The 25,551-nt window shown below is 35.2% G+C and overlaps 1 protein-coding gene across 4 annotated transcripts in view; it reads right to left on the bottom strand.

Annotated features, from left to right (window-relative positions):
- The window catches only part of LOC126814927 (pyruvate kinase PKM), a 31,778-nt gene extending 11,623 nt beyond the window's left edge, over nucleotides 1-20,155 (bottom strand). For 2 of the 4 annotated variants that reach the window (XM_056099918.1, XM_056099919.1), the window contains exons 1-4: nucleotides 18,213-18,284; nucleotides 15,563-15,592; nucleotides 3,796-3,949; nucleotides 873-1,084 (exon numbers count right to left, since the gene is read on the bottom strand). In XM_056099918.1, the coding sequence (XP_055955893.1) occupies nucleotides 873-1,084; nucleotides 3,796-3,949; nucleotides 15,563-15,592; nucleotides 18,213-18,284 (468 nt within the window). Of the gene's footprint in view, nucleotides 1-872; nucleotides 1,085-3,795; nucleotides 3,950-15,562; nucleotides 15,593-18,212; nucleotides 18,285-20,007 lie in introns of those variants that run through there. The other 2 variants (XM_056099920.1, XM_056099921.1) reach the window with 2 other exon arrangements.
- Nucleotides 20,156-25,551: the final 5,396 nt, after the last annotated feature.

The raw sequence follows: 25,551 nt of genomic DNA, 5'->3' as shown, positions 1-25,551 counted from the left end.
CTTACCACACTGGCGTAGAAAGCTTGAGCAAAATGATAAATCATATGCATGTCTAGCAAATATTTAAAGAACATATAAAATGATCATATAAAAGTGGTATATACTTGAAGACAGTCTTTATCGTTAACACTATGGTACAATTGTTTCACAACAATGTTGAATAATCTAATTAAAATTATTCATATGAACATTTATATGTCAAGACACTCTAAATAGAGCATTTCTAGTTTTCAATTTCACAGCCATAACCCAGTTTAAACTTTTGTGACGTCCCAGGATATATATTGCTGGCTGATGTTTATAGACATGCTGACTGAACTATTCAATGAAAACAATAATTACAGTGGAAGTTCCACAGAGTTTACAGATGGAAAATCTATATTTTTATGCCACAGAAATTACAAATATTCTGTACCCAGGTTTCTGAAGAGAGAATATACTGTGGTTTTCTTAACTCCTTTGAGCTGTCATATCTTCTTGGTAAGTCTTATCTATTTACTGACTTTTCATACTACCAGTACAGTACATGTACTGTGGTTTTCTTAACTCCTTTGAGCTGTCATATCTTCTTGGTAAGTCTTATCTATTTACTGACTTTTCATACTACCAGTACCAGTACATGTGTTGATACAAGAATAAAACATCTTATTCAAGGAATTGGGGTTCAACATACTACTTTTCTGCACAAACTGGGCATCTTATTAAAAGACACAGAGAATCAACAACCAGCCTTAATGAAGATAAAATGTGTTAAAGACAAAATTGTTGAGTATTAATACTGTCAGCAAACTTTCATTCTATATTTCTTTCTAAATTCATTCAAATTCAATTTGAAATATATTACATGTATGTAATGTTATTGAATATCTTACCCCTTCAAGAAGACCAGTTCTGATTTCTGGACCTTTGGTATCCAGGGCGATGGCAATAGGTCTGTTTTCAGTGAACTCGGTGGATGCTTTTCGTACATTATCGATAGTTCCTTTATGATAGTCATAAGTACCATGAGAAAAGTTCAGTCGTGCTATATTCATTCCTTCAATAATCATCTTTTGGAGAGTGTGGACATCTTTACAAACAGGTCCTGAAAACAAAACAAAATTATATAATAAGTTCAATTCTAAAATAAATATTAGCCTGTTCTGTATTTACAATGATATGATGAAATGAAATATGTCAGCATTCGTTTTGTTGAAATCAATTGAATCAGAACCGGGAGATTATATACCATTGATATTTTGCTACTGTTTTCTTAAAGGGGCATTATTAGATAAAGAGCTGGCAGTTCTCACTATAATAGTTAACCAGCAGCTGCCAGGCAGGATACGCCCACATTTTGCAAGACATATAGAGAACAAGCTAAAAACAAGCGCGATTTTTTGTACAATCAGGGGCAATAATCCAGAAAGTTATGGCCAGAAATGTGCAAATATCAAAAGGGACTGAGATCTTTATCCCGGGATATAAAGATATGTTTTAAGTTTCATCAAATTCGGATAAAAATTGTGACCTCTAGAGGGTCCACAACCTTAGTATTACAGGGTTCCCGAGCTTCGTCAAACATTTTTTCAAGGATATTCAAGGATAAATATACGTCAAATTCAAGGATTTTCAAGGACATTTTTTAGCCCAAAGTTACAATTTTTCATCTTAAAAATAACCAAAACATTACCAACTATCGTTACAAAACTTCTAATCTAAACGGGATTTTCATATCAACTTACTATTATTACCAATTTGAAACAAAATTAAGGATCTCAACTGAAATTCAAGGATATTTTCCTATTTCCGCGAAATTCAAGGATATTCAAGACCTTGAAAATGAAATTTTAAATTTAAGGATATTCAAGGATTTTCAAGGACCGCGGGAACCTTGTATTACACACTTCTACACAATTTGCGTACAAAGAGCGGCCATTTTGTCGGGCAGTTTTATTTCGATTTTCCCGAAATACGAATTCAACCTTCATTATAATGGAATGGTGATGTATTTTTTAAAATCGTAAAAATATTGTGACCTCTAGAGAATCCGCAAGCTAAAAATGCAATTTTTCGAACAATCAGGGGCCATAATGATTATGATAATCCAGGAAGTTAAGTTTGGGTATCCGCGATTATCAAAAGGAATCAAGATCTTAGTGTGTAATGGTGATATATTCACACTTTTTTTTTAATCGGATAAAAATTGTGACCGCTACAGGGACTACAAGCTAAAAACATGATTTTTTTGTTCAATCAAGGGCCATAATTCAGGAAGCTACGATTCGATATGCACGAATATTTTTGGGTTATAAACATGTATTTCAAGTTTCATCGAAATCGGATCAAAATTATGACCTCTACGGCTCTAGAGGGTCTATAAATTCGAACTCAACCATATTTAGGGTGTAACAGTAATATATTTCAACGGTTTTTTAAATCGGAAAAAAATTGTGACCTCTATGGGGTCCACAAGCTAAAAACGTGATTTTTCGTACAATCAGGGGCCATAATTCAGGAAGCTATGGTCCGATATGCGCGAATATCGAAAGGAACCGAGATCTGTGGGTTATAAACATACATTTCAAGTTTTATCAAAATCAGATGAAAACGGTGACCTCCAGAAGGTCCACAACCCTGATACACAATATTTTGACACTATTTGCGAACGAGGGGCGGCCATTTTGTCCGTCAGTTTCGGTCCGATTTTTACGAAATTCGAACTCAACCATCCTTAGGGTGTAACAGTGATATGTTCAAACGTTTTTTTTAAATCGGATAAAAATTGTAACCTCTATGAGGTCCACAAGCTAAAAACTTGATTTTGCGTACAATCAGGGGCCATAATTCAGGAAGTTATGGTCCGATATGCGCGAATATCGAAAAGAACCGAGATCTGTGGGTTATAAACATACATTTCAAGTTTAAACCAAATCTGATAAAAATTGTGACCTCTACAGTATTCACAAGCTAAAAACAAGATTTGTCGTACAATCAGGAGCCATAATCCATGAAGTTACAGTCCGATACATGCCAATATCGAAAGGAACCGAGATCTTAGGGTGATAAACCTATATTTCAAGTTTCATTGAAATCGGATAAAAATTGTGACCTTTAGAGTGTTCACAAACAATTGTGGATGGAAGGGACGGACAGGGTCGACGACAATATACGTCCACATGAAAATTTCTGTCAAATTGCTCCACTCTGAATTGAGATATTAGCAATTGAATTTTAGGCCTAGCCTCGATTATCATTACTAAAGTCAGTACGACAAACCACATAGTCTCAAATATCCATTTTTGGGTTTAATCCTCAATGAGTGTTAAGCAGTAGATCGGATTCAAATCCAGTGAAAATCCAACACATAGGATGGCATCGAGAGTTGATTAAGGTCTTTTCATGTTAATAAATGTCTAATAGTTTATATAACATTTCAGGCCTAAAGAAAGACCTGTAATGGGCAGATTAAGTTCTTGCATAATGTATGTTTAATGAAATGTAAAATAATCATCTGAGTACATTTTAGTGTGGCTTAAGCAGTTCAAAAGTCAATCCAATTAAAATATAGATCTATATTGCGTTTCGTTTTTTTATACTTTCGATGGCCTATACTACATGTAGATCTAACAAGTTATAGTGGGAGTTCACATTCTATGACCTCAGGTACCAAGCAAGCGACATTTGACCCAATTACGTCAGTTCTTTCGATTAACCAATTAGCGACCGCCATGTATTTTTTTATCTACTTAAGTAATTTATACAAAAAATATAATTAATAAACATCACCAATGGTGTTGGGACCTATCTACTTACCAATGGTACATATAATGCCAGACATACGAACCATATGAGGTTCTGAATCTATATTCAGGCAACACATGTGTTCCAAATGAGAGCGTGCATCAGCAGCCTGTAACTGTTGTTCTTGAACAAAATCTCCTTCATGCTCAGCACTCTCCAAATTAAACTAAAACAAACCAAATCAAATAATGAAAATTTCAATCCCACCTACTAGAAATCAGCTACATATCAACATTACAATAAAAGTTAACACATTACATTTATTAGTTCCATGTTGATGGCGTCAATACAAACACAAAGAATGAAAGATTGTTTTTTCATATAGGTACACAAGCTAGAGGGAAAAAAGCAAACCATCATATTTAATGCAAGTTTGTAAGCATACAGTATTTTAGGCAAACTATTACCACCCACAAAATATCAATAATAATTTAACAATTGGTATCAAATGATTAAATTAAGCTATTAGCTGGCATAACACTGGGTTAGACTTTTGAAATGATTAATCATAATGACATACTGGTTCTCTTATGGTCAGTCCAAAAGGTTCTATCTATAAAACAAATCTCGCACTATCGTATTATCTCATATAATCTAAAATATCTCACCCGGATGGGCATTGGGGGAATAATGCATGCCACAAACAGTGGGCAAGTTTTTGCCCATTTTTGGGATGATGAAGACAATACAATAAATTATATTTGAAAAGAATAATCAATTTGCTTTTCAACATCACTCAATTCGGAGAGTCAAAATTTATGTGCTGCAGTACTGAATCCTGTCCGGTTACTCTTCAGTAAATAACCTTAGAATATGTCATTCTAAAGATATCGCAGCCTTCCCCAATAATTTTTTCTGACCATATCAGATCCAGCAGCTGTGATAAAAAAAATTGTCAACAGTACGGTATTCAGAAGCCCGGGACAGATCAGACATTTCTCACTATATATCAACTGACTTGAAAGTAACAAATTTTTAGTTTTGTATTTGGCAAATTTTGAAATTTCAGAAGGCCATATGGCCATGTGAGTGACAAAAAAAACAACTGGTGTGGCCTTATAATTATGTGCACTATAGGAAGTCATAATATAGTAGTTAGCTTATAACACACAGCAATGACAAGTTAACCCCAATGTGGAAATTTTGAAAATTGAGTTATTGTTATTATCACATTCTCTGCCTCAATACCTTCAAAATGATGTATGGTTGGTGTGAATTGGGCAAAAATTGACTGAGCTATATCCGTTTGAAGTTGCCCAAGTTAGAAAAAGGTCGTTTTGAGTTTTGAGAAAAAGCAAGTTAAAGATATTGGTATGTTCTAAAACAAAATCACATAGCAACCACACCATATATTTGTTTTTTAGTCGTTTAATATTTCTTTCAGTGTTATAATTTAGAACAAATGATAATAGTCCATACATTAGTAATCTATGTTTTGTAACTTTTATGGGATTAACTTCTGTTAATCTCACCAATTAATTGGCACCTTAGTGGTCAAGGGATTAAGATTGTTGATTGGGTAATCAAGTTTAGTTTCTTAATCATCAAATCAGCTGCCACAGCCATACGTATGTTCTGTTAACTTTGTCACACATAATACTTTGGCCATATTTATAAACTAGAGATTACCTGCTTCAAAACGATGCCAAGTATTACGTAAAGAGATTCACCCGTCGTCCCACTGCATGCGTCGAAAAATAACCGATTTCACTGAGAATTTTTAGAAAAAAGAAAGATAAAGAATATGATACTCTTACAATGCGTCCAAATAAAGGTGTTTAAAAAAGTTTTATTGCCATTTTGTTCTTTTGGGTAGATAGATAGTATATTATAATCAATAGACTTATTTCTGCGAAAATCAATTTCAATCAAAATCAATATTTTCACTTGTTTTGTCTGCAGCTTATTATTAGATTTTGCACATCCTGACTCATTTTGCCAGCATGGGTCACATATGTATATTATTATTAAGTGGGTGTTTATTATTTACATATGTAAGTAAGATAATGAGTATTTAAACAATAAACACCCACAAGATAAACATTTCAAGTACATTCTATCAATATGGTGTTATCTAATCAGTTACAGATATTACGTGCTCTCTCTATAAGTTCCAATAAAGTTTCAATTATGGTGTAAAATTAATCACTGTAATTTTATTAAAAAATAAAAATTTGTTGAAATTGGAACATCCTCCACATTCATTTCCAACATGAACATAAAATAAAATTTGATATAAAATAAACAAGTTGTATAAAAATGTTGCACATTGTATAACATAGATGTTAGATCATACAGTATAGCCTACAAAATACATTTTCAATAGCTGTCAAGCTAGAAAAGACTACAACCTTTTTGCCCTACTTGCAATGAATATCAACATTACTGTTAACCAGTGACTGCCATGCAGGATACGCCCACATTTTGCAAGAGATGGATAGAGAAATAGCTAAAAAAAAAAAACGATTTTTTCAACAATCAGGGGCCATAATCCAGAAAGTTATGGTCTGAAATACGCAAATATCAAAAGGGACTGAGATTTTTGGGAATATAAAGATGTGTTTTAAGTCTTATCAAAATCGGATAAAAAATGTGACCTCTAGAGGGTCCATAACCTTTGTATTACATACTTATATACACAATTTCCATACAAAGAATGGCCATTTTGTCGGTCAGTTTCATTTCGATTTTCCTGATATATCTATATCATTATGGTGGAATGGAGATATATCTAAACGGTTTTTAAAATCGGAAAAAAAAAATTGTGACCTCTAGAGAATCCACAAGCTAACCAGCGGCTGCCAGGCAGGATACGCCCACATTTTCGAGAGATGGATAGAGAACAAGCTAAAAAGAAAGTGGTTTTTCCTACAATCAAGGGCCATAATTCATGAAAATAACAATTCGATATGCGCAAATATCGAAAGGAACCGAGATCTTGGTGTTATAAACTTACCAAGTTTCAACAAAATCGGATTAAAATGGTGACCTCTATAGGGTCCACAGCCTTGATATACCATATTTTTACGCTATTTGAGAACGAAGGGCGGCCATTTAGTCTGTCAGTCGTCCTTAGGGTGTAACGGTGATATAGGGTCCAAAAGCGAAAAACGCGATTTTTCGTACAATCAGGGGCCATAATTCAGGAAGTTACAGTCCGATATGCGCACATATCGAAAGGAACCGAGATCTTTGGGTTATAAACTTATATTTCAATTTTCAACAAAATCAGATAAAAATTGTGACCTCTATAATGTCCACAACCTTGATATACCATATTTTTACGTTATTTGAGAACGAACGGCGGCCATTTTGTCCGTCAATTTAGAGCCGATTTTCACGAAATTCGAACTCAGCCGTCCTTAGGGTGTAACGGTGATATAATAATACGTTTTTTTAAATCGGATAAAAATTATGACCTCTATAGGGTCCACAAGCTAAAAACGCAATTTTTCGTACAATCAGGGGCCATAATTCAAGAAGTTACGATCTGATATGTGCAAATATCGAAATGAACCGAGATCTTTGGGTTAGAATCTTACATTTCAAGTTTCAATAAAATCAGATAAAAATTGTGACCTCTATAGGGTCCACAACCTTGATATACCATATTTTTACGCTATTTGAGAACGAACGGCGGCCATTTTGTCTGTCAATTTTGGGCCGATTTTCACGAAATTCGAATTCAGTCTTCCTTAGGGTGTAACGGTGATATCGGATAAAAATTGTGACCTCTATTGGGTCCACAAGCAAAAAACGTGATTTTTCGTACAATCAGGGGCCATAATCCATGAAGTTTTGATCCGATACATGCCAATATCGAAAGCAGCCGAGATCTTTTGGGGATAACCCTATACTTCAAGTTTCGTCAAAATCGGATAAGAAGTGTGACCTGTAGAGAGTCAACAAAAAATTGTGACCTCTAGAGGGTCCACAAGCTAAAACGTGATTTTTCGTACAATCACGGGCCATAATCCATGAAGTTATGATCCGATACATGCTAATATCGAAACGAACCGAGATCTTTGGGAGATAGACATCTATTTCAAGTTTCGTCAAAATCGGATAAAAATTGTGACCTGTAGAGTGTCCACAAACAAATTGTGGACGGATAGGGACAACGACAATATATGTCCACATGAAAATGTGGGCGAATAAAAACATCAAAATAGCCAAATCATCCATGAATTAGACAAAAATGATACGTCTTACCACCCTACATTGTGATAACTGTACAATGATTCTGCGCAACAAATGTCTGAAGTTCACTCAGCAACTGTGAATATTGTCAACATACTCAACACTGACAAAATTTTAAAATTCAAGCCATCCGATCATCCAAAGTCTCCATGTTGTATGAGGGCTTTTCTCAGAAAAGACATAGAAATATCAATTTGATGTGGTCACACATCTTTTACACGAAAGTTGACTCATAAAATTCCAATAAATTCAAGTTGTTCATTTGACTGCCATCAATTTTGACATTTTAACGACATCAGTATGGTTTCTGTTCAACTCATTCCTGACATTTACCACAAACCTCATCAATAGCATGTTGTGCATTGTGATTGGAAGAGTTATTACGTATTTAACACGTGTATAAACAACTAAGAATTTAAAAAGACAACATGATTAACATGGATTTGGATTCCTATGAAACCATAATAAGAAGAGAAAACAACACATAATTACACTAAAATAACACATCAATAATGGCCATGAATGATAAACCAAGTTTTGAGCGTTAAGATAATAAGTAAAAGCAATAAATCTTGGGCAATTACAGCATTATAAATGCCCATGGATTAATTTTTAATAACTGCATCTTTTGATGTGTATAGCTTTTCTTAATTTCCGAATTTTCTTGTTGTCTACGTTTGTTGCCAGAATTTTTACCTTGTTCCATTCTATTCCATGTCGTGGGTGGTCCTTCAAGTGTTCTGCTATGGCCGATGTGTTAGTGGAGGCTCCTGACTTTGCCTCGTGTTCCAGGATTCTTTTTTCATCTGGTCTTTTGGTTTTCCCCCGATACAGTTTTTTTTACATGAGCAGTTAGTTTTGTGATGGCTCCTTTGGGTTGTGCGGGAGTGGTTGGTTGCTGTTTTCCATTGGCTTTCAAGACCTGTTTAAGGAATGTGGGGATAGTGAATGAAATGTCAATGTTGTTTTCCTTTAATAGTAGGCTAACCTGATAGGTGAGGTTTCCATAGAATGGTAAGTTGATTCTGATGTGTGCTTTCTCTGTCCTCTGTTGGTCACTTCAGTTTATATTTAGGGTACCCCAAATTATATCGTTTGTTACATAAGGTATTGAGATATTTTAAAAGTAAATTCTTGATCTTATGTTATAAAGCAAATTTAAAGACATCCTAAATCCTTTTCAATTTTCTTTCAAATATACTCAAGAAAAGTAAGTACCCTGCATGCAATAATTATTTTGAATTATCTTGTCTATAAACTAGGATAAACTCAAAAAAATCTAAAACGATCATCTTTTAGTGTGTTGTTAAACAGCATTTTGGCAAGTGGTGCAATCAAGTACGGTAAGCATGTGTTGTTAACTCGCACCACTGTATCAACGATAGGTTGCCAGGCAACAAAACATACGCCCACAGCAGCTAAATCGCCCGAGCAGTCGACAAGGATTGTCGTATATTTATTCTTCCGTAGGTAATTAGGGGCATTTAATAGACAATTTCATACAGATGACATTATAATTTTCTTCGTTTGAGGGTTCACAAGGTTCTAAAAACTAAAACACGGGCCATAACTGTGGAAGTAATATACAGAAATTGTTGAAATTCGACAGGCTTTTTAGTTTTACTAATTCAAATAATGCATATAAATTTCATACAGATCGGATGATAACTTTAGTTATTCGAACGTTCAACAAAGTAAAACAAGGGCCATTACTCTAGAAGTAATTGAAAATTGCTGACATTCAATAGGCTTCTTCATTTCACTAATCTAAATGATGCATATGAATTTTATACAAATTGGGTGATAACTTTTGTCATTTAAGCGTTCACAAGATTCAACAAAGTGAAACAAGGGCCATAACTCTAGATGTAATTAACAGAAATTTGCTGAAACTCAATAGGCTTGTTCGTTTTACTAATTTAAACGATACATATAAATTTCATACAGATCGGATAATAACTTTTGTCGTTAGAGCATTCACAAGATACAACAAAGTGAAACAAGGGCTATAATTCACAGCGTAATGAACAGAAATTGCTTAAATTCAAGAGGCTTCTTTGTTGCACTAATTTAAATGATGCATGTGGGCATATAAAAACTAAGTTATGTATATTTCCATGGAAACAAAAGTTATTAAATCTGAGAAGATTCTAATTAACAAAAGGCACAAACACTATAATAGGTTGAAGGTTGATCTATGTACAAAATGTCATCAAGATACTGGTTTATATAAAAAAAAAAAACCAAAAAAAAAACATGCTTCAGAATTCAGAAAGAAAACTTAGAAGGACAGATTGAAGGATGGAGATCCTTTCAATATTCCTAGCTTGTGTTACATTACAAGTAACATAAATAAAGGTTACAGGGCCTACTTGGTTTAATACCTAAATAGCCTTTGGTGCATTACAAAGGTAACATACACATGTAAAATAGGACCATGAAACACGCCACTGATATCAGTATGCATAATTATAATCTTCCATAACAGGGTTAGTGACCACATAGCAAGAGCCTCTTTTTTTTTTTTATCAATCAATAATTACTCAATGTAGATAAACAATGTAGAAATGACTGAGGTATTTACAAACAACTGCTTTTAAAATAGTATCACTTGAAGATAACAAAATGTAAGCCAAAACTACATGTACTGTACTTATCATTTAAGTTTAAGTGAGTTAAACCTTTTTGATATGGGTCGATGTATAGTGTAGAAACAAGTTGATCTTGTGACCAAACGCGTGAGCTATAGATCATAAAGTCTGTCATCGAGTCAAGTGGCATGGTTTCGATTGACACTTGTACATGACACAGTAGTGTCGCATGCTTAACTTTAAGGGGTTTCTCCGGGTCCCCTGGTTTCCTCCTACCTTTATGGAATGGAATGGAATCACACTGTAACCTGGGTATCATTTAATCTTGTGTATCTAGCACATGTAATTTCTTTCACATTCTTTTAATATCAAATATTTGTTTAGAGATTATTAAAGATAGGTTGCCAGGCAACAAAACATACGCCCACAGCATCTTAATTGTCCGAGCGGTCGACAAGGGCTGTCGCATATTTATTCTTTTGTAGCGAATGTCACTAAATCTTATCATTTACCTTCCTCATGGTTCATTCAAAATTAATAGGACTGTCTTAATGTCTCTTGAATTCATACAGAGATTCATACTTCCTTAAGCTTAGCAGGAAAACTAAAGTCTTTAAAATACAAAATCTCAGATTTTTTGTAAAGATAGGTTGCCAGGCAACGAAACATACGCCCACATACGCTAAATCGTCCGAGCGGTCGACATGGGATGTCACACATTAATTCCTTTTATTTGGGGCCTTTACAAGACAGTTCCATACAGATCAGATCATAAATTTTGTCGTTTGAGGGTTCACAAGGTTCTACAAAATGCATATAAATTTCACAAAGATCGGATGATAACTGTTGGCGTAATAGCGTTCACAAGGTTCAACAGAAAGTATTGAAATTAAAATAGATTCTTCATCTCACTAATGTAAACCACATATCAATTTTAAAACAATCGGATAATAACTTTTGGAGTTAGAGCGTTCACAAGAAATTATGGACGACAGACGGACGGACGGGGGTGACGGCAATATACGTCCACATTTCCATGTGGGCGTATAAAAATCACCCTGTGTATGATTAGCAAAAACAAAACATTTTTCGCCAATATACAAATATTATTCTATTTCCATTCTAGTGATAAAGTTACATGATTATTTCTTTAAACCTTTCATTTTTTGGGAAGAATTTGTTCTATGCAGGTACACTGTACAAACAACCGGAAACAAATTATAACTAATATAAGAAGACTACTTTTGTGTTAACACTATAAATGCCTGTGTCTGTATAATCATCCAAAGAAAATGTCAGAAATTGGCAAACAAGAGCATGAAGACAAGCAAGGGACTAATTAAGCATGGAAAACTTTACAAGGCATAGACAGAAAATCAAATGGCAATAAAAACACTAAAAATTTTGGAACTATTTCAAATCCTTTTATGTATGACAGCTTCTCTACAATACAGTAACAAACAATGCCTATGTGTTATGTTCAATAGTTGATTTAATATAATCGAAGTAAGCTTAAAGATACTTTCCCGTGTACAAACTGCGTGATTTGACGATATATTTGGACTAAAAACATATTCAAACTAATCTATCAAAACTTTGCTTCAATTCCTTCTCAAAACATCGTTTTCGCCAGGGAATACCTCTTCCTTTAAAAGAATCTATTAAAAGAAGTCATGTTTGTGTCACGGGACGCGGTACCTAGCAACTGGTGCGAAGCTGGAGAATTCATTGCATATACAAGACAATGTTGTCTTCACTTACTGTCCATTTATCATAAATATCGAAGCCTACCGGTAATTAAATTCTCGGATTATCCACTGCCCTTGTCTTTACCATGGTTTTTATCTCAAAAATTGTTGTACGTTTAAGCTCACCATCAAATTTATCAATATATACATCAAGTGCTCACCAACGCCGAGGGATCAGACAATCTTTGCGGGCAACCTTTGACGTCAATTGTGCAGACATCCCTAATCCTGGGGTTGCCGGTTAAAGAAACCCTTACATTTTTGCCCTGATATGTGCTCCATGTGTGTTTTTCAGGGAATCCAGTATTTTTCTTGTAAGATTGGATGTTTCTACTTTTCATATATATCAAAGATGCCATACTTTTATTGGAAATAACCATACCATAAATACTTTTGTGGGAAAGTAACTTTAAGTCTTACCGTGTATAATAATCTTGCCTTTTACAAATTAATCACTATTTTCAGAACATATCTAATTTGAACATAAAAGCTAAAACAATATTACCCAGGATTGAATTTTACCACCACCTGTGTAACTTAAACGATGAGGGATAATACATGTATGTATTGCACATTGCAGTACAATGCATTAAAGTGTATTTGAAGTTAACTTCATGCAACACAAAAGGGAAATTACAAGCAAATTAAATTCCAATACAACTGTTTCTAGTACAATACATGAATATGTATGGAGTTAAATTAATCCATAATTTGTAATATTCCAATACATACAATGTTAAAAATAGTCTTTATTTACATACAGTGTTAAATCTTAAATAGTATTTTTAATTTAAGCATGCCAAATGTAATTGCATGTCTAATCTGGACGATTACATTATTAATATAAAGTTAATATTTGAGTGACAAAGGTTGACATTTGAAGGTCTCATACCCCCACCACACTGGTTTTCTGGTTTTACATGTAAGTGTTTATAAAAAGTATTTGCTGCACCAGCTAACAACAGGTGTAGACCGGAGGCTCAGCGCGGGGGGGTGTCCATCAAATGGGCACAAAACCAGGCCCAACTTTTCTAGAGTGAAATTTTGCGTAGAATACGATGCCGAGTGGTAATCAGTCCGCCGTTGGGGCATTTTCGAGATATTCGGGGTCAAAGGTCAAATGAGTTCATTTGCACTGAAAGTGAATGCGCAGTCATTCTTGTATTATGAAAAGAAGCTGAAAACGATTGAAAGTTATCACACTTTCAATAAAAATGTAAACTTGCTAAATTCACCTTTAGTCTTAGTGACCCTGGAGGTCAAAAGGTGAAATATACCGTTTTTGCACTAGGAAGATTTAAAGTAATAAAATGTCAACGTAAAATATAAAAATTAAAGCGAAACCTGATCTAATTAATAATAGGAACATTTCAAATTTATCTTCAGGTGGTCTTAGCACCGAACTTTTACTTTGGAACATCGAAAATGATCTTGCGTAACAGAACCAACACACTTTGAAACCTGTTTCAAAAATACGTAAAAACTGTCAAATCCAAATTTCTCCGATTTATTTTCACAGCGATTGTTATACATAATGATACTAGTTATCTGAAAAACAATTGAATAGTTTCAGTGTTGGACTCCAGCCTGCAGGCCGCGTGGATTTCCGAGAATCCCAGTCAGGAAAACCGACGTTAATCTGTGACGGGAAAACACCTATCTGGCGACGAGATTTAAAGTTTGCAAACTTTTTATGAGTTTTTATGAATTTCGCCGGAACATGGACACAGATAAAACCGACGAATGCATTGTACATAGTAGTTCACAGGATATATGTCGTATTGGTAAATGTTTGGGGGGAAAATTTTGGCAGGCTTTGTGACGCGGCCTGCAGGCTGGAGTCCAGCCATGGAACTATTTAATTGTTTTTTTCAGACAACTAGTATCATTATGTATAGCATTTGTTGTAAAACTAATTCGGAGAGATTTTGATTTAACAGTTTTTACGTATTTTTGAAACAGTCTCCGAAGTGTTTTGGTTCTGTTATGCAAGATCATTTTCGACGTTCCAAAGTAAAAGTTTTGTGCTAAGACCACCTAAAGATAAATTTTAAATGTTCCTATTATTAATTAGAACAGGTTTCGCTTTAGTTTTTATATTTTACGCCTACATTTATTACTTTAAATCTTCCTAGTGCTAAAACAGAAAATGTGACCTTTTGACCTCTGGCGTCACAAAGAACAAAGGTGAATTTAGCAAGTTTACATTTTTATTGAAAGCGTGATTACTTTCGATCATTTTCAGCTTATTTTCGTGATACAAGAATGACCGCGCATTCACTTTCAGTGCAAATGAACCCATTTGACCTTTGACCCCGAATATCTCGAAAACGCCCCAACCACGGACTGATTACCACTCGGCATCGTATTCTACGCAAAATTTTACTCTAGAAAAGTTGGGTCTGGTTTTGTGCCCATTTGATGGACACCCCCCCGCGCTGAGCCTCCAGACTAGTACAGTACAACCAGAAGTCACAAATATGGTGGAATCAGATCCATAAGCTTATAAATTTTGTTCATGAAACCTTCAAATAACTGTTCTACTCAATTTCATCAGTTCATGCAAATATTAATCAGATGCTTTTGGGGTTTTAAAAGCAAAGCAAAGATTTACAAATTAAAAATAGCCAATTTAATCCAGAGAGTTGATGATGAATTAAAGATGCATTACGTATCTGCCTCAAATGTGATATAAATTTAGACGACAAGCCCATAATCAACTATCTAAGCCATTACTTAGATAATATCTGCCATATCTTTGTTAAACGTTAAAATGGACTATTGAGACTTTGTTTATTATCATAGCAATGGTACTTGACAATCGAGAATATTCTCGACAAAACTTCAGACATTCATAATATTGCTCAGAATAAAGTAATTTGACTGAAATTTTCAATATATTTATTTATCATTATCTATTTTTATACTATTAAAGCTAGAACTGGCAGTTCTTTATCTATATTTTAAATAATGCATCTTTAAGATTTCCCAATAGTTCCATTCTTATTTATAATCAGTACATTCAAAATAGCCTTTATTCATTTCACTACATCCATTCAATGTAATGGTATAATATATTACAATTGTACATTTACCATTCAGGAGCTCCAACTTCAAGGAGGTAATTAAGTCTAAGATTTTGGATTGTTTTAGTAACCAGAAATAATGAATAGAAGACAGTTTCTAGTACAGATGCTAAATAAGAATCAAACTGAATTCCATAAAGATGAGGAATTTTACCTTACTGGATGGTGAAGTTACTATGATTTGCTGAAAATATTTAATTTCATTACAACAAAAAAGTGCAAATACTGCAAATATCAACTCTATAACAATAAAAGAGATAAGTTTATGCAATTAAAAAAAAAATCAACACTATAACAATAAAGACATCAGTTTATGCAATTACATGTAGCAAAAAAACGATTCATTATATGGTAACAATATAAAGTAGCCATGTTAAAGGACAATATTGGTGTCAGTCATTATCACATATATGATAAAACTGGTTCCTAATATAATTTTAACACAGAGATTATTGCTATGATAGATACGTAATGAAGATTTCGTGTAACGGAAGTGACGAAAGCAAAAGGAAAACACAAGTTATCCTTCTATATAACTGACTGAAGTGACGAGTGATAACAGATACACGGGCGAATTTCTGCTCACTAATAATTCGTTTGAAGACCAAAAGTTGTTACATGAGACTATGGGAGGATGTCTGACAAATCAAAACCAGTTAGGTATTCCAGGGAAAACGTTTACCGGCATTCTGTATCGGTTAGAATTTTTCTCTAACGCACTGTACATGCATTACATCATCATGGGGCCAAAATGTATGCAAACTATGAACAACTTACAATTTTTTAAACGTATCATTTCATCTATAACTTAGATGTAATCCATCAATTATTGTCAGCTATCAAATCCAAACTTTAAATTATATACGATGATCTTTTTCACATTACTTCATTACTCGCAGCTTCAGTTAATCTAAATCAACCATCCATAAAGCACAGTGCCATAAATAACTCCGCAGTGCCCTGAACGGTAAGTCACATGGTCAGAAACACGCCAAAAGTTGGAACTATATGACAATGTGGGCGTATAAAAACAAGGGAATGTACGGACTGTTTCTATTTTTCTATTTAGCCTGTTCTACCACATATGTGATAATGACTGATACCAATATTGTCCTTAAGGATGTAAATGCAGCACTGCAACTGAAAAATGATTTAACTATGAAATTTTAGCACCATTACAACTATATTATAAATGAAAATATTCCATTTTAATCCCATCAAAAACAAATAAGTCCAATAAGGTTATCAGAACAATCACCAATATAAATAAATTCATGATGATCTTGATAAATCTCACTTAATCTGTGTTTATAATATCTTTTTTTTTTATATATAAATTCACTACATGTCAAGTCGAAAAAAAATGGGATAATTCAAATTGGATTGATTTTTACCTCTAGACAGACATTATCAGCTTGTATTACATGTAGTATATTTAGAAATTAGAATGGCCGAAATCATGTTATATATAACAAACATGTAGGTCTTGGGTGCATGTAGCGACTTCCAGTACTATAAAATAACATTAAGGAAATGAAATGAAATGGGGTTTAACGTCCTACTGTTTTGCTCCGAACTGGGCTAATGAAGACGGGATAACATTAAGGTATGCATCGCAAATGGAAATGCAACTGGGTTTAACATCCTACTGTTCTGCATCGACTGCACTAATGAAGACAGGCATACACCATACTATGTGCTATAAGTGTGCTGTAAGGGAAATTTTGCCCGAATGGTGGCACTACGGCCTACTCTTACATGTATTTCGAATTCCAAATGACAAATGTCAAGGGTTCTTTTATGTACACACCAATGTGTACAAGGGATCTCAGTTTTCCGTCCCATCCGAACGACTATGAATTGTCCCTTGCCAGGGCTTCCTACCTGCACCACTGACAAAAAGGAACCACGATGGAAAATCCAATGAACTTTCTTGGCCAAAGTCTTTTAGTAGAAATGGCATAATGAGGTGACAAAACCCAATTTTGATTGTTTTTTTCAATCATTTTAATACACATGCATGACAATGTTTGCATAATCATGCATTTTGTTAAGCAACAACTACTGGTTTATGACCATTATTGTGTCCATTCAAATATACACATAGCCAATAACTAAGACAACATCATAAGAAACATTTTTCAGAATGCAAGAAAGCCAAGTACTCTTCCTTATGTTTATTTAACCAGAAACACTTTACTGAGTTTGAGGGTACTATTGATTATAAACTTAACTCCATAGTACAGTAATAGTATATAAAATAAGCTCACACAATGTACTTTATCTTCTTAAAACATATTTTCGAAGACCCTTAAAGTCCAACTGATTCCTATCCGTCACAGTTCCCAGAAGAATAACTTTTAAAGCCATTTAACTCATTCATTTCCAAATGTGTATGGAGCAAATAATGAAGTTCATCCACACCCCTGGAGATATTTCATGACCGCTAAAAGTACTTTGCCTCTAAATTTGTCCCGATATTCCAGCATGCTGACAAAGACATAAGAAGGATTAGGAATCTGTCTTGATGATCAAGCCATCCAACAGTCACATAAGGAACCTGCCTATATCTTGACAACAAAGCCTGCTGACAGCAACATAAGGAATCTGTCTATACATGTATCTTGGTAATCAAGCCTGCTGACAGTGACATCAGAAGGAATCTCTGTTCAAGTTGTCTTGCTGGCTCTAAACAATACGGCCAGAAGGCTGTTCCATGTTTGTGATAAAAGAGAATCTATGGTGACATATTAGGCTAATTTCTAATACCGGTACATGTAAATAATAATTGATCGGTTACTTACTGCTGATCGGTTTTTACTGGGAATTCTAGGCATCTGCCCTCCAGATCCAGGTTTAGCTAACTGTTGTGCCATCTGAAATGAAAATGATCAAAATTATTTAAGCACGAATTCATCCCTTTTGGTTTTGAATTGGTTTAAAATGTATAAAAGCTTGAAGATTTAATTGTGCACAATGTCCTCACTATATTTAGGAGGTTGTGTTGAACGCAAGCTGTAAAATCTGACACTGTTGAAATGGTAAATAACAACACAATCAATTGAAAATACACTTCAGTCGACTTTTAAATCTGTAAGAAAAAATACAATAAGATAATCAGGACTGTTATTCTTTACAGCATTTGCACAGTTTAAAGGGACAATAACACTCTTGCTGGCTTGACAGCTCCAGAAAATAAAAAAAATAGCCTTATTCTCAGTACTAGATGTGTTAGTGTCCTACCTGTTGTGTAAATTATCCATTAAATCCTATTTTACTTGTCCAAAGGGTTCAAAAATCCAAGTCACATTTGAAAAGCTTTACGTCAGGCTTTTCAAATCATTTTGTTGAATTTTTCCAATTTTTTAAATTAGGTGTGTTAAGATGAAATTTGTATCATCAATTAATTGGAATATTGTAAAATAGTACAATTTGTTGACCAGAATAAAGATTAGGACATATTATTCAGTTACAACAAGAGTGGTATTGAGCCTTTAAGATGAACTTAATAGACAAGCCTACTTTAACCTACTAGTTTTATCTACATTATCTTTACCATCAACAATTTGAATGATCTGAAAGATGATTACATACAAATGAACGTGACTAAATGTAGATGTATTTCATCTTGAACATGTTAGTGTGCACATATAAGTGGATTCCCCTCAAACCTAGCAAAATAAATTTAATGTCCTTTTTAACTTATAGGCTACTTAAATATATCTGGTATAAAAAGTTATTCTTCAAATACTAATAAATCATTATCAGAATTATTATGAATTACACCATCCCCAATCTTGTTTTTATCTCCAATCTTGTTTTTGACAAATATGTCAGAGTGATAAATTCTAATTCAGAGCTACAGGTTGTTTATAAAAGAATGTACAACTCTCATGAACAAAACATAATTTAACTTTTAGTCTTTTCTTTTCCCCTAACAACCACAAGAAATTGATCAATTGATGGAAAAAGGCTTAGACTAGAGGGATGAGGGTAAGGACACTAATTGAACATTTATGCATGACTATGACCACATTTCAATGTGGGCTTAATAAAGAGCATGCGTATAACATTAAGGTAGTCAAGCAGTATAGGTTTGAATCCTGGTGTGAAGTTATCCACTTGAGATGAACCTGGCATGGACCTAATAAGAAAAGATCCTTTGATTGACATTTTGAATTTGATTTGATGAAGAGTTAGTAAGACTCAGTCAGTGAGGCGAAAGTTAAAGTCGCTGTCCAGACAAAATCCACTGCTTGCGTGTTATGATAGAACACAAATTAACTGTATGTAAATCTCAAAATGACCAAAATATTATGTTGACAAGACCTTAAAACCTATTTAATTAAATCTAAAAATATAGTAAATTGTCTGCATCAGAATAACTTCATAATAAATGAAGTTCATTCTTCATTAAATCAATGCCAACTTCGCTGACTAGCAAAATTCGTTATTTTCCAAAAGCTTTTATTGCAAACCTTTTCAATGTCACAAAATTGTAAAAATGTACTAAATTTATAATCAATATTAAAAATCTATGTATGACCTAGAGTAAAACCATGTTGAGTCGAGAAAATTTCTGAAAACACATGACTTTACCTTTTCCCTTGTCTGTCCTCTAACGAATTTCACAGTGACGATAGCCTCGATCCGGTTGTCAAATATATATCAAATATTCATGTAACCTGGCCCCGCCAACTTGAGCCATGGCCCTTCAATCGGCACACACATCTCTGTGAGAATTATCCCTTTATAACCTTGACATTGGTTGGGAAATGTAGTCTCCTTCAGTCAGACCTAAATGCTCTTGTGCCATGATGTTTTAATTTTTCGGGACGACTGGATAATCAAATTTGGCAGGAATAATTCTAAGTTCAAGGTTATGTCGAAACAATGACCTGGATTGGAGCAAAAAACCGGATGACTTTTTCTAAATTTCAGACTTTATCAATGATAATAATATCATGGTAAATGATGAATTAACTTTAATTAGCCTATTATTATAATATCGCTGATAATATGGGATTTCAGAAAGTGGTAAAGTTGTGGGAGCTCGGGGGTGCTTGCGTTTGGGGGGAGGGGGTATGATTTTAGGGGCGGGCCGGAGTTGGTCAGTTCATGCGCACCATTTTTAAAAGGCATATGGCTCTATTTTTTTAAACCTTGAAATAGACGAAAATGGTTCTAAAAGCACATATTAATGTAATAAGAATGTATGTAAAGTGATTTATATTTAATTTTGATTATATAATGTTAAAGGAGCTAATAATCGCTAACATATTTGGGACCTACCTAGAAATTGACAAAAGTGGGTCGCAACGCATAATAATACTGTAATATGAATGTATATAAACTGATTTACATTCAATGGTTTCCGTTTTTACTCCAATTTCAAATCAGTTATGTTCGGCGAAATAAGCCAGCCTAGTCTGGTTATTCCAGTCTACATACGCCGTTTGATTTGGTGCAATGTGTCTAGCCTCGTCCCTCGAGTCTCTTGATACAACTGGGGCTGAAGCGCATTATGGTACACGATTCGTGTACCAATGGTAAAATGTTTATTTTGTCTTAAATATTGGATATCAAAAGCCCATCTTTTCCCGGTAAGATCACAACATGAATGTTGATTTAATTTGACAAATAAATCGTGTTTTCAATGTTGAAGATTTTGGATGATAATGAGTTAGAGACTTAGCTACTTTAATATTGTGTCTTAAACATTGGATGTTGCTGTTAGGATTCTATAGGCCTATATACATGTATATATGATATGGCCTATAGTTTCTCGGCAAGATAACAACATCGATATTGATTGATATTGATCAATATTGAATTCTAATTCGTGCTTTTAATTTCGAATATTATGTAACATAGTAAGTTAGAGACCTAGTTCCTTTAAAACACAACTGGGTGCCTGGGGTTTTATATTATACGCCTCTTTTTGTTGTTTTGGGTTGGCTTGTATGTATGCCATAATTATACATTTAACGCACAAAAAATTAAAACATATACAATTAATTTTACCAACTTGGTAGAATATGAATCATTTAGCTTTTTTTAAATTTTATGTTGTTGTAAATAGTAGGCTTACCGTAATCACTTTAACATTTCATCGGATTGTACCGTACGTTTGTGCTGTCCACTGTATAATAATGTACACACTTTTTTCTTGACGACGCGAGAAAGCCCTTTCAAGACTGTGATAGTTTAATGGGCCCGTGGTCACGCGGGGTCAACCCACTATGCCAGTTTTTTAATCCCTGAACAGTTAATGATTATCGGATTATAATTAACACCTTAATCAAGTGGGCCAGTTTCATGGTGTAGAGAGACTGTCTCCCACTTAGTAGGCTTGTAAAATTAATTTTAGAATTATTGAAAATGTATATTTTATAGGAAAATGTTTGTAAGTGAATGGAAAATGATTAAAGGAAATGTTTAAATGATAACTTGTACATTCTATGCTAAAATGATAAAAATGTATAATAATGTGTAAAAAAAGTGGATGTGAAATGGAATAAAGTATTGAATTGAACTGTCTTTCAGTGAATGATAACTTGTACATTCTATACTATAATGATAAAAATATATAATAAAGTGTAAAAAAGTGGGTGTGAAATGGAATAAAGTATTGAATTGAACTGTCTTTCAGTGAACTGTTTTAATCTTCTGGTAGACCCTTAATTAATCCTAACTAATCCCCATTGTTGCATCGTTAACTGTTAATTAATTCCTAAAAGATGGGTTCCCAGAAAAGTATTTATCGGGTGGTTATTTCCAAAAAAAGTATGGTAATTGTGGTATATATAGAAAATAGAGATATCCAATCTTACTAGATAAATACCGAATTCCCCGAAAAACACTCATGGAGCGTATACAGGACAAAAATGTAAGGGTTCCCCTAATCAACAGCCCGACGATTAGGAATTTCTGCACGCGTGATGTCAAAGGTCACACGCAAACATTGAGCGCTTGATGTACAAGTTGATAAACTTTATGAAGAGTTAGACGAACAACACTTTCTGAGATAAAAATGACGAAAAAAGACGCGGGTAGTGGATAATCCGAGACTTTAATTAGGATTCGATATTTGTCATAAATAGTAAGCGATTAAAGACAACATCGTCTTATGTATGCAATGAATTCTCCTCTGACTTCCAAGAGAGGTAAGTCACGTGACGTAAACATGACCTGGTTTGATCGAATTTTTATAGCAGGACATTCCTTCGCAATTACAATGTTTGAGGAGGATTTGAGGCAAAGTTATGACAAATTAATTAGTTTGAATATGTTTTTAGTCCATATACACCCTTAAATCACCCAGTTTGTACGCGGGAACCCATCTTTACCCCTTAACAAAGGAACTGGCATAGTGGGGGTAAATCGGTCACGCCTAGTTTCTTTTTCGATTACAGTAATATGAGGTGGTCATAATTATGTGACGCGCACATTTGCACATGCGGGCATCTGATTAGATATATTTATGTATACTGAGCGCCATGGAAAACGCATCACTTAGTTTTTCGTATAACAAAATGATCCTGTAAATATATCTTATTTATTTTGCTTCTTATTGTGAACAATATTCAAATGGGAACACACCAATAACAACACATTTGTACACTTATGGATGTTTAATCTGTAATCAACGGTAAAAGTCAGAGGGGTCAAAACCAAAAGTACGACACAGATGTCAGTAGCGCGTGTGTCCTCCACGGGCCATCATTAAGGTAGGCTACAGCATTAACGCGACCCCTGCAAATATGTAGGGCGGTCCGGTGATGAAATGTGAAGCCTCTCCACACCAATACACTTCCCCCACCCCATCGATTCGTTTCGAAGACGCACGGGCTCTTACGCACGCTGTGCAGCGACGTCGCATGGAATTAATCAATGTTTGAAAGAAGGCCTGGGGCAATTGTTCCATTCTTGGACAAGAGTAGCTTCTAAAGCAGCAATGGTGTGCATCTGTGGTCTCCGATACAGACGGCGTCCAATCTCAACCCAGACATGTTCTATCGGTGCCATGTCCGGAGACATGGCTGGCCAGTCCAAGACATTGGTGTTGTTAGCAGCCAGGTAGTCCATACTAAAACGGGCGGTATGCGGACGTGCATTATCCTGTTGGAAGTGCTGAAGTTGTGGGTGCGCTCGAAACATCGGAACAACAATTGGTTGCAAGATATCATCACGGTAGGCTACAGCATTAACGCGACCCCTGCAAATGTGTAGGGCGGTTCGGTGATGAAATGTGAAGCCTCCCTACACCATTACACTTCCCCCACTCCATCGAAGACGCAACAGTCTGCAAGACTTTCACCATGACGCCTCCACACACGTTGACGGCCATCAGCGTGATAAAGATGAAAGCGACTCTCATCACTGAAGAGCACACTTTGCCAGTCTACTCTTATCCATGTATGGTGTCCTTGAGCCCATATCAAACGCCGCTGACGGTGATGATCCCTGAGGATAGCTCCAACTTAAGGTTGTCGTAAAGGTAAACGACTTTCATTTGGCCGTTTTTTTTAAGCCTCCATCGTTTCACAAGGTTTCCGGCAAAGGGGGTATAACACTGAATATCTATAGGTTTTGTGCTCTCATGACCATGATGCGACACACCAAATTTGAAATGAGCTCATCAAAAACCACTGCCTCTATTGCATTCACAAGCCAATATTATAACAAAAAAACAACTGTAGCTTATATTCCGTTCACAAGGTATTCGGCAAAGGGGAAATTACTCCGAAACGGAAAGTCATAGAATGCTGAAAATTGACAGGGTTTATCCTATCATTACCCCAATGCTTATAACAACTATATTTAAAAAGATTTCGTTAAAAACTGTAGCCTCTATCGCTTTCACAAGGTTTCCGGCAAAGGGGGATAACTCGCGAACAGAATGTTGTCGTAGACTGAATATCGATAGTAGTCGTCCTCGCATGGCCTCGATGCTTCGCACCAAATTTGAAAAGAATCTGTCAACAACTACAGCCTCTATCGCATTTTTGCTACCCCCCCTCCCCCCTCCTGAAAGGGCAGAACTATCGGTGCCAGGATGTGGTCACGGTAGTACACACCAGTGACCCTTCCTTGAACACTATGCAAGTCCATTTTGCCAGTCATGGTAATTCCTCCCCACGCAACAACAGACCCACGCCCGAATCTGTCATGCTGTCTGACGTTAACGTTACCATGACGCTCATTTACACGCCTCCAAACGCGAGCATGCCTATCGGTGAAATCCGGAGTAAATCTGGACTCATCTGAGAACATTACACGCGCCCATCGACAATTACCCAGATTTCTACGCTGCCTACACCATTTACGCCTGTTTGCCATGTGCTGACGAGTTAATGGAGGCACAACACGCGGTCGTCTCTAATCGTTTGGGGTGTAACTCGGAATTCCTGTAACTTGGTACAAGTTTACAGAAAGCTGATTGGTCGTTTGTCCTCGATTTCACAGGACTGTGTACGAATGTATCGACCCTGGGCTTGTGTAGTGGCTCTAGGACGACCTGAACGAGGTCTATCATCAGCATTGTGTGTTTGTTGGTACCGGTTCCACAGTCTGTGATCAGCAGACTGTGACACATTAAGCATGTTGGCTACTGCTCGCTGTATAGAACCCATTTGAAGCATGCCAATAGCACGTAGGCGTTCATCATGTTGAAGACGTTCCATTGCAAATTAAACGTAACACATTAAAGCAAAGATACGCTAAACAGTAAATCTTATGCAAGAACCGATAGGAAAGCAAACATGGATAGGATAAACCAGCACGCGGCAGTTTTCATCAACCCTTCCTTGAAGTGTCAAATTTGACAATGAACCCCTCCCACGTGTATAGCGTTATTGCGTGTCGCACGTACAGCTCAATGGTTCTGTTGGGGCGGTAAGTTCTTCATCTGCGAACATACGCTCAAAGCATGTCAAATGTCCATGACTATTTATCATATCACAGCCTGCATAGGTATTTGCATTTCAATACCCCCTATTTTTTTTATTTTTTTTTGAAGAGTATATTTAGCAATGTTTTCATTTCCTACAATAATTTTCAATTTGCAGTCTCTGATCAACATCCCTATTAGAAATGGTTCCACTACTGATGTCTTCCGTCTTACTCAAGCCACAGTAGTGA

This window comes from Patella vulgata, chromosome 3, assembly GCF_932274485.2.
Source record: "Patella vulgata chromosome 3, xgPatVulg1.2, whole genome shotgun sequence".
In the NCBI taxonomy this organism is placed as follows: domain Eukaryota; kingdom Metazoa; phylum Mollusca; class Gastropoda; family Patellidae; genus Patella; species Patella vulgata.
The sequence above is the reverse complement of the archived record's forward strand: the minus strand, read 5'-3'. Positions and strand labels throughout refer to the sequence as shown.